A 12,975-nucleotide genomic window follows, 5' to 3' on the forward strand; every position below is an offset into this window, starting at 1 on the left:
TAGTATAAAATGTTTTTAATTCTCAAACCAACAAACAACCACAATTAACAGAAGTAAAAAAGAATTCCCCACCGATCCCCTGGAACAATAAAATAAAGTACACAAATGGAGAAGAGGCTTTTTGGGCATGATCATATGAAAATAAAACTGGGCAGATCTCTCTTCCCGCTGTCACAGACACGACACTGAGACACAGAGATGGAGAGCTCTTCAACAGCCACCACAACTTCTTCACACATCTAGCTCATCTGGACTGCTCAACTACAGAAAAAAAGAGAGAGAGAGAGAGAAACATTAGGAGGCAAGCTGCAATTATACATTTTTTATAATAAAAATAAAAAATAACCAAACCCGAGACTTCCTAAACTAGGGATGAGTCTGAGAAACTCCGTATCAGTCACACAGAAAAAAATTAAATAAATTGTGCACTAAAGTCTCCTGAAGCAATTTAAACAGTGCGTTGCATCTGTCTGCTTAAAACTATCTCTCCAACATGTTTCTATTACTATGCATAATTTGTATATAAAGTTCGGAGTAATTTGTTAAAAATTACTGTATTTCAAGATGACTGGAGTTCATTACTATTATTATTATAATATAGTACAATCTTGAATTTAAGATTGACACTGACAGTCTTGTGACACATAGCAATTTGTAGTCAAAATTTTTTTTTAATTAAGATTTTAACATGAAGCAGTTAAGTCTACTCTCACATTCACTTCTGCATTTGAGATTGATTTGTTTAGAAATTTAAGATTTTCACTGGAATTACAGTTAATTTTGATGTACATATAAAATATTTTAGTCTATTTTCTGTTTCATTTTTATTTCTAATGAAGGTAAACGAAGTTAATGAGTTATAAATCTAAACTGATCAAGAAAAAAGAAAAAGTACAGGATTGCTATCTGCATCAGAAGATACTCCCTTATCTTCAGCTTAAAAGGATCAACATAGAAATTAAATGCATATTTCTTGTGCTGACAAATTTCTTACTGTAGGTGGAGATGTCGATTTCCTCAGGCAACTCAGCCACGTTGACTTCAAAACGGTCCTGCACATCATTCAGGGTCTTTGCATCCGTCTCATCTGATACAAAGGTGACGGCCAATCCTTTTGTGCCAAACCTGCCAGCACGAGCAACCTGAAAGAAAGGAGGATAACAGAGTTTAATCTTAAATTGTGCATTTTTCCAACCCTAGCCCTAGTTTTAATTTTGGGGTTGGGTAGTTACTATTACATCTCTCAGTTTGATATATGCCACAGCACATCATGCATAAATACCCTGTGTAAGTACGTGTCTGAATCTTCAGGCATGTCATAGTTGAAAACGATATTAACACGCTCAATATCCATCCCACGACCAAACAGATTAGTAGCCACCAGGATCCGCCGTTGAAAATCTTTAAACTGTTGATACCGGGACAATCTGCGTGAAAGAGAAGGAGAAACGTCTTCAGCATTTGTATTTCTTACCAAACCATTCCAAGATTATTAGCTCACGAAATGTCTCACCTTTCTTCCTGAGCCATTCCCCTGTGGATCGCAATGGCAGGGAAATTCTGTTCAACCAGCAGCTGAGAGAGAGCCACGCATCGCGGAACTGACTTGACAAATATCACCACCTATAAATCATCCAAACAAACCGCTGATGTTGACGAGTGGTCACATTCAAGGTCCATGACTGCTGAAATCTGATGAAATGATAATTACCTGGTTGAACTCAAGAACGTCAAGCAGGTCAAACAGTTTGCGGTTCTTTTCGCTGTCCTTCAGTTTGACGTAGTATTGCTGAAGACCATGCAGGGTGAGCTTAGTCTCGTCATCAACAAACACCTCCATCGGCTGAGAGAAAAGAAGAGACTTTACGATTCAGAACACCATTCACAGTTTCTGAGTGAAGCGGGTACATAAATGGACACAAAAAGAAAAAGGATGACTCACATCTTGCATGAACTTGCGACAGACCGGTCTGATCTCTTTGCTTAAAGTGGCGCTGAACATCATGCACTGCTTCTCATGAGGGGTCAGTCTGAAGATATCCTGGACATCCCGTCTCATATCTTACATGCAATCACACATAATTAGACCTTTGGTGAACAGAAAAACATCCAGCCCATACATATCAAAATGAAACTCACCCAGCTGCTCCAGCATCTTGTCACATTCATCCAACACGAAGTGTTTGACATTTTTGAGGTTCAAGGTCTTGTTGCGAATGAGGGCAAGGATCCTCCCTGGTGTTCCCACCACAATGTGAGGGCAGCTCTTCTTCAGCACTTCCTCATCCTTCTTTATGGACAAACCACCGAAGAAGACCGCACACTTAACGCTGGACATGTACTTGGAGAAGCGCTCATACTCTTTACTGATCTGGAAGGCCAGTTCACGTGTGTGGCACATAACCAACACAGAAACCTGCAGAGAAGAAAATGACAAAATGTGTGAAAATGTGTAATGACTTAACATCCATAACTACCTCAAGAGCTAAAACTAGTCTCCATCCAAGTAACAGTCTGCAACAGGACACGAAACCACTGTAACTTGGGCTTTATAGTCTACTGCTGGTTATACAAGTTCCTTCAAGTGTGAAGATTTAATGCTGAACTTAACCATTTTCTGAGATCCATGTCAAGAAATGTTTGATACTACATTAAACAAGCCTAAACAGTTTTAGGTTTTACTGGTCACAAGTTTGGAATTACGAGACTTTCAAAAACAAAAATCTTTTGCTCAGCAAGGTTGCATGTAACAACCCTTTTCTAATTCAATATATTATAAAATGTAATATATTCCTGTCATGGCTGAATTTGCAGCATCATTACTTCAGTCTTCAGCGTCACGTAATCTTTCAGAAATCATTCTGATATGATGCTCAAGAAACATTTCTTATTATCAATGCTGAATGAGTTGTTGAAGCTTAACATTTTTGTTGAGATGGTTATACACTATCATTCAAGCGTTTGGGTTATGATTTAAAAAAAAGAAGAAATTAACACTTTTATTCAGCAGAGCAAGGACACATTGAGTACCACTCCTGAAAAAAATATTCAGCAGCAAAAAAACAAAAAAAAAAACTAAACTATAATCATAATTAATAATGATAAGCATTAATAACTATTACCAGAAATAATTGAGCACCAAATCAGCGTAATGAGATGATTTCTGAAGGATCATGTAACACTGAAGACAGGAATAAATCAAAAAGTCTGATAAGAAATCTAACTGAGCTCATGCCATCATGCCCCAACATTCCTTGACTAGTATATATGTTGACTTATACAAATAGAAAGGTAAACCATAAAGATTTTGAGTTTGCTAGATCTAGTTCAATGAAAACACACCTGCCCCTCCACTGGCTCGATCTGTTGGAGTGTGGCAAGCACAAACACGGCGGTTTTTCCCATTCCAGACTTTGCCTGGCACAGGATGTCCATACCCAGGATGGCTTGTGGAATGCACTCATGCTGGACTGAGAAAAGATGCAAAAAACTTAAATAATACTAATACATTTAAATTCTGGACAATAAATTCTGAGTATGGGACACCATACTTGGCTATACGTCATGTCACTTTTTTGAATATGGTAGCTATTCATATTCACAAAGCCATTTCAAATTTATACACCGCTCATAGAATAGATGTACTAACACTAGATAACTTTTTACACAGTCTTAAAAAGCTTTAAAACATGTCACAGTAATCCTCACCCTCAGAAGGATGCTCAAAGCCACAGTCGACGATGGCGCGGAGCAGCTCTGGTTTCAGGAGGAAATCACGGAAGCCGGAGCTGTGAATGGAGACATAGGAGCCTTTCACCTCCTTCTTGCTGGCTGGGACTGCACTGTCCACGGCGGCCTGTGGCTCCTCGTCTTCCTCGTAATCCAACAGCTCATTATCAACATCGTTTTCGGCCATGGTAACTTTTGGTGACACAGGGGAACATAAAGATGTAAATGACAGGGTTATGCCAAATATACCGTTCAATATACAAACATAATCTGCTACTATATAGGGGAATATATATATATATATATATATATATATATATATATATATATATATATATATATATATTATAAAACAAAAAGTCCAAAATGCTGCTCCGTGTTTTGCAACAGCCTAAACTAATGGTTGGAAATTAAGCAGCATTATCCAAACTCCACGAAATCCTTACATCATCACTTATATTGCTATTCTTTGTTCGTAAATCGTACCTACATGGTGAAAATTGTTAAAGGGCAAAAACCATAAACTCCATAATACAAGTTGCTATACATTTAAAACCAGCTCCAGTTCAATCGATTGACTTCCACTCAGCGTGCAGACAATGGAGCCGCCATTCACTGTCGCGTCTAAACCGATCTTCTGATCTAAACGAGCGGTCCAAAGCACATTTGTTCAAAAGTATCTAGAATATCTATGTCTGTGCAGTCTTTGAATACATGTGGTGCTTGACCAAAGATGCGGTTTGAACGCAAATCAGGTTCGTTTGCGCATTTCGGCTTTGAGACTTTAACGTGATGGCTGGAGAAACGCGCGGTGTCTACAGCTGTCCGTTTAAAATACTAAGATTTGTTACTAAAATGGCCTCTAAAATAAAGTTAAATCCGGAAGTGAGTACCATTAACGACCCTGTACTAAACAAATTAGAGTTGTAAAAGGTGTAAACAAAACAAATTACCTCTCGATGTTGGTAAGTGACCGTCGGCACTGGCGAATCGTGTGGTTAGGCCTTAAGTTTATAGCGCTCCCCGGAAATAAAAATCGAGCTCTCCTATTGGTTGTGTTCAACGTCAATACTGGATGAGAAGCAGCGCATGGTTGCGATTGGGTAACATAAAACGCGTCGATGTTGGGGGCGGGTTCAATCGACAGTCGCATGTCTAGTACTTTAAAAAGTGTCCACACGATGTCAGTATATTCATTCTGACTTAGGCTTACAATGAAAACGTTTTTGTTTGTTTTTTTTTTTTTTTTTTATTTTTTTTTTTAACAAAATGTGTTTTTATTATAATAATAATAATAATAATAATAATAATATATATATATATATATATATATATATATATATATAGCTACTTTTATATATATATATATATATATATATATATATATATATATATATATATATACAAGTAAGCTAATAATAATAAAATTTAGTATTAGAATTAGTAAAAATCAGTATTGACGCAAACAACACAGAAAACAAACGTAATAGAATATATATGTATTTATATAATTTTATCTAGAAAATATGCTTTTTTTACAAAGTAATAATAAATTACCAAAATTAATTATCTGGTGGTGCCTTATCTACATTTGTACAAATTAATTTACAGTTTTCTTTTTTTTTTTTCAAATCTGTGAAGCTGATAATTTTAATTATAAATGCAAAATGCTGATTTCAGAACAGTATACACCATCATAGGTAGAATAGAACTGTGTAAACTAGATCTATTCACTTAACAAGCTGAAGAGAGCAGGTCATTAATAAGCTTAATTAAAATATAAAATGAAGCATATATATATACATATACATATATATATATATATATATATAGGCTTGTAGATTTTTGTTTTTTTGGCCGCTCTGTGTATTATTTATAATACATTATAGTTGTTATCGTGAAGTAAAGAATAATGTGGTCCATGTTCAGAGGATAAACAGGATAAAATGTTCTTAACAGTTAACGTTACTCCAATCAACATCGCAACATCACCTGCCCGCTGCCCACTGTGGCTGAGGTTAAGAGAAATAAAGGATTGGTGGAATGAGCTGTCAATCATGGCTATTTCTCTGGTTTATCCTCCTATTGGTTGAACTTCTGTCAATCACGAGATCCGCTGACGTTAGAACATTGCACTATGGTTTATTTTGAACGAGGCCGTCAACCTACTGGAAAATAGATGCCGAAATGAATTGATTTTCATCGTGTATTTATTGTAATAACATGGTTTACGATTATTTATATCAGCATTGTTTTATAAATCACGGTCAAGATAGTAGGCGGGACTTGGGCGGGGTTTTGTCTTGTTCTGTTCTCTCCTTGAGGAAGCTCGCCCTGACGACTCATATTTTCCTCTTAATGAGCATCCACATCCAATATGTCCAATATGGTTCCGTATTCATTTCCCGATTTACCGTAGCGGTCCAGCGGCTTCGTACAAAAAAAGGATTGCCGATATCTTCCGGTTTTGTGTTCGATCATCTTTAAAATGGCAAGATCGCAGGAGCAGCTTGAGTAATGAGAGCGAAATTCAGGTGGGCATTGCTTTATGCATTTTCCATCAGTGACAGTGTGTGGTCGCTGGTCGGTTATGTGTGCACTCATCCATTTGTGTACAATATTAATTTTAAGCTGTTAATCAGGATGAAATGACAGAGAGGCAGTGTAGGACAAAGCGGGGAAATTCCAGCGCATCGCACTCAGGCTCCCATCTCTCTGGACCAGGCGCTGGTTTGCCTGCTTGCCCATCTGCGAGATGCTATGGGGGAAAATCATCATCCACACCATTATTATTTTACACGGAAACAGATGTGATTATGACCTAATTTAAAGTACCAAAATACACAGCGCGTTTAAATACCACTGTGCTTTGAATTCAACGCAGCCTTCCTCCATTGCAAAGGCTTGTGCATTTAATGTCACAACGCTGCACAATCAAAACAGCCATATCACTAAAGCAAATGTAATATGTTACCAATAATGGATTCGTTACACCTATAGTAAGAACTAGCATCCCCCTGGTGGTGCATTTGCATGAGGGTTTGCTGAGTCCAGAAGACTACAGGCTTTATTGTAGTAGCCTATAGGGTCTGCATCATACACACCGAAACAACGACTGTGGCTTATTTTGGCCTTTTTGGTCTTCTAGCATGCTGAAAAGCATGTTATGGCTTCTTATTATTTTCTATAACGCGATATTAAAGCTTGAACATGCATTAGACTGTCATGGCTGTTATGCACATTTCCTTCTTGTCATTTGTCACACTGCGTTTGGTTATCATTTAGACCAACCAAAGGTAAATATGTCTTGGTGAGCTGTAAAGGGCTTTAATTTTGTTTAGTCGTGAAACACAGTTTAAGAGATTAATTATGTGGTTCTTGCCTGCTCTTACTAATGATTAAGAGCAGTGTGATTGCATGTTTTGGTAGGGGGGAGAGTTTGTTTGACTCTGTATTTAATAAATAAACTGTGGTTGTGCTGCCAGCTAAGAAAAAAGGTGTGTGGCCTACCCTAACCCTATTTTTCCAATTATTTACTTTTGCCGAAAAGAAGTGAATATGATGAGCCTTCTTTGAAAATTATGTCATTGCAATTGACGATTTGGCTGGTGTTAAATTGGAGCTTTATTGCTTAAAGGGATAGTTCACCCAAAAATTCAAATGCTGTGTTCATTTATGCACTCTCATGTTCCAAACCTGTATGACTTTCTGTCTTCTGTGGAACATAAAAGAATATATATTGAAGAATATTGGTAAACATACAGCTTTAGGTCCTATTGGCTTCAGTTATGTAGACAAAAAATATAATGGATGTATTAGGAAACCCGAAACCATTTGATTTCCGACTTTCTTCAAAATATCATCATTTACGTTGCACAGAAAAAAGAAAGTGATATAGATTTGAAATGACATGAGGGTGAGTAACTGATGACAACTTTAACACTTTCATGTGTGCCTTGTTATTGGAATGGGATGCATACTCACTAAATCTAAAATTTTCAACCACTGTTACATCAGCCAGGCCTGATGAGGTAATACTGGCCTCATCATCATGAGGCCTAATATGCCGAAAAGGGCTATGTTAATGTTTCTTATTTCATCAATTTCAATTGTGAGTTACACAATTCATGTAAACAACAGCCTATATATTTTCATTTCAAAACTGTATAAAAAACTGGATAATACTGTCAGTCATTTAAGATTTCTATCCTAAAACAGTTACCGTTACATCTTACCCCACATTCACTTTTAGAACTGAAGCCTTACGTTGGAATTCATGCTTGGCTTCTGTAAGCAGTCACGCCCACCTTCTATGATTTGATTGGCCATCTCAAGCATGTTGACATTGATGAGCACGGTTAAGAGTATTTGTGGGGATAATCTAGTCATATCTAATTATGTCTATGGTAGTTGCAGCCCTGTTCTCTGTACACACTATGAGCTAATCCAGGTGACAGGTTGTATGAGCTCTAAAGACATCCGAGAAGATTGTGAGTTGCCTGAGGTTCCAGCTAAACAATTACTATACTGTTTGAAAAATCAAGCTATTGTGGAGATGGTACAGTCAAGAAAAACAAGAGATTGTCTGGAAATGCATATGATCTCTCCAGGTTTAAGTATTAGCTGGTTAGCATGGTTCGGTTTCTTTTTTGCTGGCCATTGAAAGTCTGTGTATTCTGAGGAAATAGATGGTGGTATATACATTACAAATATTAGTATATTTTTGTATATTTCCCTTTCTGTTAGTGTCTTGGCATTTACAGCATGGGTGATTGCTGCACAATTTTACAGAATTTGGTGGCTATGAGCAAAGATGGCAGATTTCCAGTTGCATACTTCAACGGGGTTCTGCACCATTTAGGAAATGTGTAAATATTAACAGATTTCTCCACGTAGCTTAAAATTATTTTGATCTCTCATTTTGCAATTATTTTGATCTCTCACTTTGCAATGTTAATAAGTAGTGGACAGTTTTTTTTTTTGTTTTGACATGATTTCATAATAAACATGATTTAAGGGTGTGGTAGATTGCTCATGTGAACTGTGAATGTTAAACTGATAGGGTTGCTGTTGTGTTTTCATCAGGACAAACAAGCCCTTATGTAGTTCACATTCCCAAGAGAGCCAGAGAGAAAGGCATTATTCACCCTCTGCAACCTCTTGCTATATCTCTATTTTCCTTTCTGCATCTGTGTTCAAGTGTTCTGGCATTGTCACACTTTCTCTTGGTTTATAGCTGCTGGCTGACTCCACATCATCATTTCAAACAGCACACGAATGTGAAGGCTGGTCTAAGCCTGCATGTGTTTTGAACATTTTGTGTGTCCAACAGCGAGATGATGACTTTGCTTCAGAGCAGCTGTGGCTCCTCGGCCGTGACTATCATAACTGGCCTGTACTTACATTTTCCTGTTTCCATCTCTGCTCAGCTGCTGTTGTTTGTTGGGTTTTACTTAGTCATACTAATTTAAATTCACTGCAGCTGCTCTTAGTTCACAGAAGATGTCTTATTCTTTTCCTGACCTCTAAATTGTTTATTATCGTCATTTTATTTTCTGCATTATAGCCTAATGCTGTTTTTTCTGTTATTGCTGTGGTTGTTTTCATTGTTGTGGAAGATTTTATTTAGCATGTTTTATCCCCCAAACCAGATCTGCACAAACCCTGCCCACTGCAGTTCTAAATTTCATTGGTCATTTCAGTCACTGTGCTGATTGCCTACATAACGCTGAAACAAATACAAACCCTTAAGGGATAGTTCACCCACAAAATAAAAAGTCTGTCATCATTTACTCATACTCCACTTGATGGTAGCCATTGACTTTCATAGTATGGAATAAAATGCTGTGGAAGTCAATGGCTACCGTTGACTGTATGATCACCAACATTCTTGAACATATCTTCTTTTGTGCTCAACAGAAGAAAGAAATTCATATAGATTTGGAACAACTTGAGTGTGAGTAAATGATGACAAAATATTAATCTATTTAAACTTAATATATCATTGGTAACACATACTGATAGATAGCATAACTGTTTGTCGTGATCGAATCCATCCGTGATTTTTCTGATCTCTGTGCTGAATCTATAAAGTCTGAAGTTTTGACAGGTGTCTGTGTGTTGAGTTGACCAGCGAAATAGGTTGTATGTTGGGGTTTGCGGAGAAGAATCATCATGCTTTTATTTTATTTACATTTACATTTTTTCATTTAGCATAATTTTTTTCCCAAGGCAACTTACAAATGAGGAACTTTTTATTATATTGTATTATATTTTAGTTTTTTTTTTTTTTTTTTTTTTTTTTTTTTTACTGTATTTGTAAAATACAGTATATTTCCTCTTCATAGCCTTTAGTATTAATATTGTCTGGCAAAAGCCTAAATTGTACAGTGTTTGCAGTTTAGCTATCAAGGCAGTTGTGAATTATGAAGTTCTTTAAATGAATTTCATGACGACTTGGGAGGTTGTTTCGAGTTCAGATTATCAGGGAAAATATGATTGATGACCCCTGTAATTGACCTTACAATAGTTAAACTCATTTTTACTTATTTATTTGTGTTCATGTCAATATTTATGAAATGTCAACTGTCCAACTTCTTGACACACTGAAAATAAAAATTTGAAAAACAATGATCGATCATTTTGTGCACAGATTAAAGTCCCTGTAAAGGCAATTTCAAAAAAAATGTCTAAACACATTATACATGTTAGAAATGTATTGCTAAAACATATTACAAAGACTGTGAACTGTAAAACACTGAATTGTGGAGTTAGACTGTTAAACAGTTTCTCACCATTGCTGTGACCTGGATTTTTTGGGCGGGGCTAAAACAGGGGATTGATGACGCACTGCGTCCCCCTGAGCTCCTGGCCCGCCCCTAACATTATAAATAGAGCACATTCGCATCAGTTCGCCGCTCAACCGCGAGTTACTGTCATACTGTTACTTACTCTGGAGGCTCAAACATGTATGGTTTTATACAACCAATTAAGCTGTTAGGAGCATCCATTCTGGCTCTAACGGTGACAGTTGAGTGTGGCGACTGCAGCTTTCCCGCGAGTGGGTGTGGTTCCAGCGGACACGCCCCCAGCGTTTCGAGATTTTGATAGCTTATTTTATATACTTACCGGCTTTTTTTATCATTCAAATTTTGCTGGGTGGCTAATAACACATTTTTCTGTGGTATGACAAACTCAGAACATATACTTAAATTTGACTTTACAGGGACTTTAACTGATCATATTGATGATTATATTTAAGATACTTGATTGTCCACCCTAAATTACCATGCCAGCTCTTCAGTCAGGTCAGTGAGTGAGTCATTAGTTTTCTTTGTGAAGGGCAGTTATGGTGAAGAGGGTGTGTTCTTGTGCGTCACTGGGATCTCAATGATCGTGGAATGTAACACAGGGCAGAGGAGCTCCATAATGAAGCTAAAGCTATTGTGTGATGTTTGAGTCATGTAGAACAAGTGGTCCACGCCTATGATGCATGACACGGTTTGTTCTAAGATGTCTTTGTTTAGAGCTGTGTGTGTGTTTGTGTATTTAGGTGTGTTTTTCTGTGTGTGTCTGCCAGTGTTACTGATCATCTGAAACTTCAAATTTACATTTTAATTTCCACATTTTATTCCATTAGCAGTGTGTCACAAGTATGTTTTGACAAGTATGTTAAAGAAAAAAATGTCAGCTCACATGTGACGTCACATATTATTCCACATACCTCTCATGTTGCCTGCCATGTTGAGATCACATGACCTGCCGAATATGACAAATGAATTTCTGCTTTGGCATTGGTAAAAGAAAACTGTTGTTGTAGTATTTTTATGCTGCAACCACACCAATACTTTCCATAGTATATTTATAGCAACTCCTTCAAGTACATCAGATCTAAAATGTTGTGACACTTTTTAGCTGTGCTTCCATTACCCTTCAAATTGAGCAAATTAAAATTGCAAATTGAAAATACGCCTAAAATAAACGCGTCAATTTTGCAAAAACTCCCATATATCGCAAAAAAATTTTTACGCTCACATGAGGTGGTTTTTCATACAATTCAAAAAAGGAATATTTTGCAAAACTGCAATGAAAGCAGTTCGCACTTACAGGTCACATGGTGTATGTAAAAAGTCATATGATCATTCTTCAATGTAATGTAACCTCAAAAAAAACTTCACACGTGTAAATATAGCAAAAATATAGCCAAAATCTGTCAAAATCCCACCAAAATCTGTTGCCATGACGTATCGCGAGAGGCAAAAGGTTACGTTTTAGTCGCATAACATTGGTTAATGGAAACACTATCATTTCGTAATACTTTTTTATCAACATTTATAAAATATCGCTAAAGTTTTTGGACAAATCTGTAATGGAAACGCACCTACTGACAATACATGTTCATAAAAATGCAGGCTGCATTGATCAGAAATACAGTAATATTGTGAAATATTATTACAGTTTAATTTAAGTCTTGCCAATTTTAATATATTTTAAAATCAAATTTATTCTTGTGATAAAAGCTGAATTTTCAGCATCATTACTCCAGTCTTCAGTGTCACATGATCCTTCAGAAATCATTCTAATATTCTGATTTTCTGCTCAAGAACCATTTCTTATGTTGTGCTGCAGGGTCGGAAATTAATGGGGGCTTGTGGCAAAAATACCAACAAAATGAACAAAAATGCCCCACAAATTCAAGATAAAGATTTTTATTTTTTTTTTTACCTTAAACCGCATGAACACGTTACACTAAATACACAAAATAATGTTCTTTTTAGCATCATCATATGACCCCTTTAAAATGTTGTTATAATGATAATTTTCCTTGAATGGTAGTGGGTATATAAAATAATGCAAATGTTCACCAGACACTGGAATGGCAAAAAGTACATTTTGCACATGGTGTGAAAGGTTGTCAGTGAAGAATGTAGGTGATTGTATAGACAGCGAGATTGAGGTTTGGAGGATTGGGTTTGAATGTGTGTGGGGGAAGGGGAGTGTATGATTGACACTGTGCTAAGAGCTACAATAACCACACTTTTGCTGCTCATCAGGAGAAGAAAGAGACAGATGCAGCAAACACAATGCTGTTATTGTATTCCGTTAACTTACTACACACACACACGCACATACACAGACACACACAGTTTTTCTGTGCCATTACCAAGATGATGGCCTTTTCATCTCTCATATTATTTCTATTTCCATTGTCCAATTTTTTTACTTTCTGAGTGTGAATTTGTATGC

The 12,975-nt window shown here is 36.7% G+C and overlaps 2 protein-coding genes across 4 annotated transcripts in view; one reads left to right on the forward strand and one right to left on the reverse strand.

Annotated features, from left to right (window-relative positions):
* On the reverse strand, positions 1-4,824 carry LOC122145654 (ATP-dependent RNA helicase DDX39A-like). 3 transcript variants are annotated; one of them, XM_042760528.1, is made up of 10 exons: positions 4,683-4,824; positions 3,709-3,921; positions 3,343-3,470; positions 2,140-2,416; positions 1,943-2,061; positions 1,712-1,843; positions 1,514-1,623; positions 1,283-1,427; positions 995-1,142; positions 1-261 (listed from the first exon to the last, which is right to left on the reverse strand). In XM_042760528.1, the coding sequence occupies exons 2-10, from the start codon at positions 3,914-3,916 to the stop codon at positions 245-247; spliced, it is 1,284 nt and encodes a 427-aa protein (XP_042616462.1). In that variant the 5' UTR covers positions 3,917-3,921; positions 4,683-4,824; the 3' UTR covers positions 1-244. The 3 variants fall into 3 exon arrangements, with proteins under 3 accessions (XP_042616462.1, XP_042616471.1, XP_042616470.1); XM_042760537.1 differs by lacking the exon at positions 4,683-4,824 and adding an exon at positions 4,277-4,553; XM_042760536.1 differs by lacking the exon at positions 4,683-4,824 and adding an exon at positions 4,216-4,238.
* A 1,091-nt stretch (positions 4,825-5,915) lies between these two features.
* Positions 5,916-12,975, forward strand: part of evi5l (ecotropic viral integration site 5 like) — a 41,989-nt gene continuing 34,929 nt past the window's right edge. The window contains exon 1 of the mRNA XM_042760586.1: positions 5,916-6,263. The gene's annotated coding sequence lies outside the window, so the exon portion shown is untranslated. The remainder of the gene's footprint in view (positions 6,264-12,975) is intronic.

Source organism: Cyprinus carpio, chromosome A1 (genome assembly GCF_018340385.1).
Source record: "Cyprinus carpio isolate SPL01 chromosome A1, ASM1834038v1, whole genome shotgun sequence".
NCBI lineage: Eukaryota > Metazoa > Chordata > Actinopteri > Cypriniformes > Cyprinidae > Cyprinus > Cyprinus carpio.

What these genes read in the sequence shown, in the direction of transcription:
- LOC122145654 (XM_042760528.1), bottom strand. Translation starts at nt 3,916, where the DNA reads ATGGCCGAAAACGATGTTGATAATGAGCTGTTGGATTACGAGGAAGAC. An exon ending in GTCGCAAGTTCATGCAAGAT is followed by an intron (nt 1,844 to 1,942) that starts GTGAGTCATCCT and finishes CTTTTCTCTCAG; the next exon opens with CCGATGGAGGTGTTTGTTGA. An exon ending in ACGTTCTTGAGTTCAACCAG is followed by an intron (nt 1,624 to 1,711) that starts GTAATTATCATT and finishes GATGATTTATAG; the next exon opens with GTGGTGATATTTGTCAAGTC.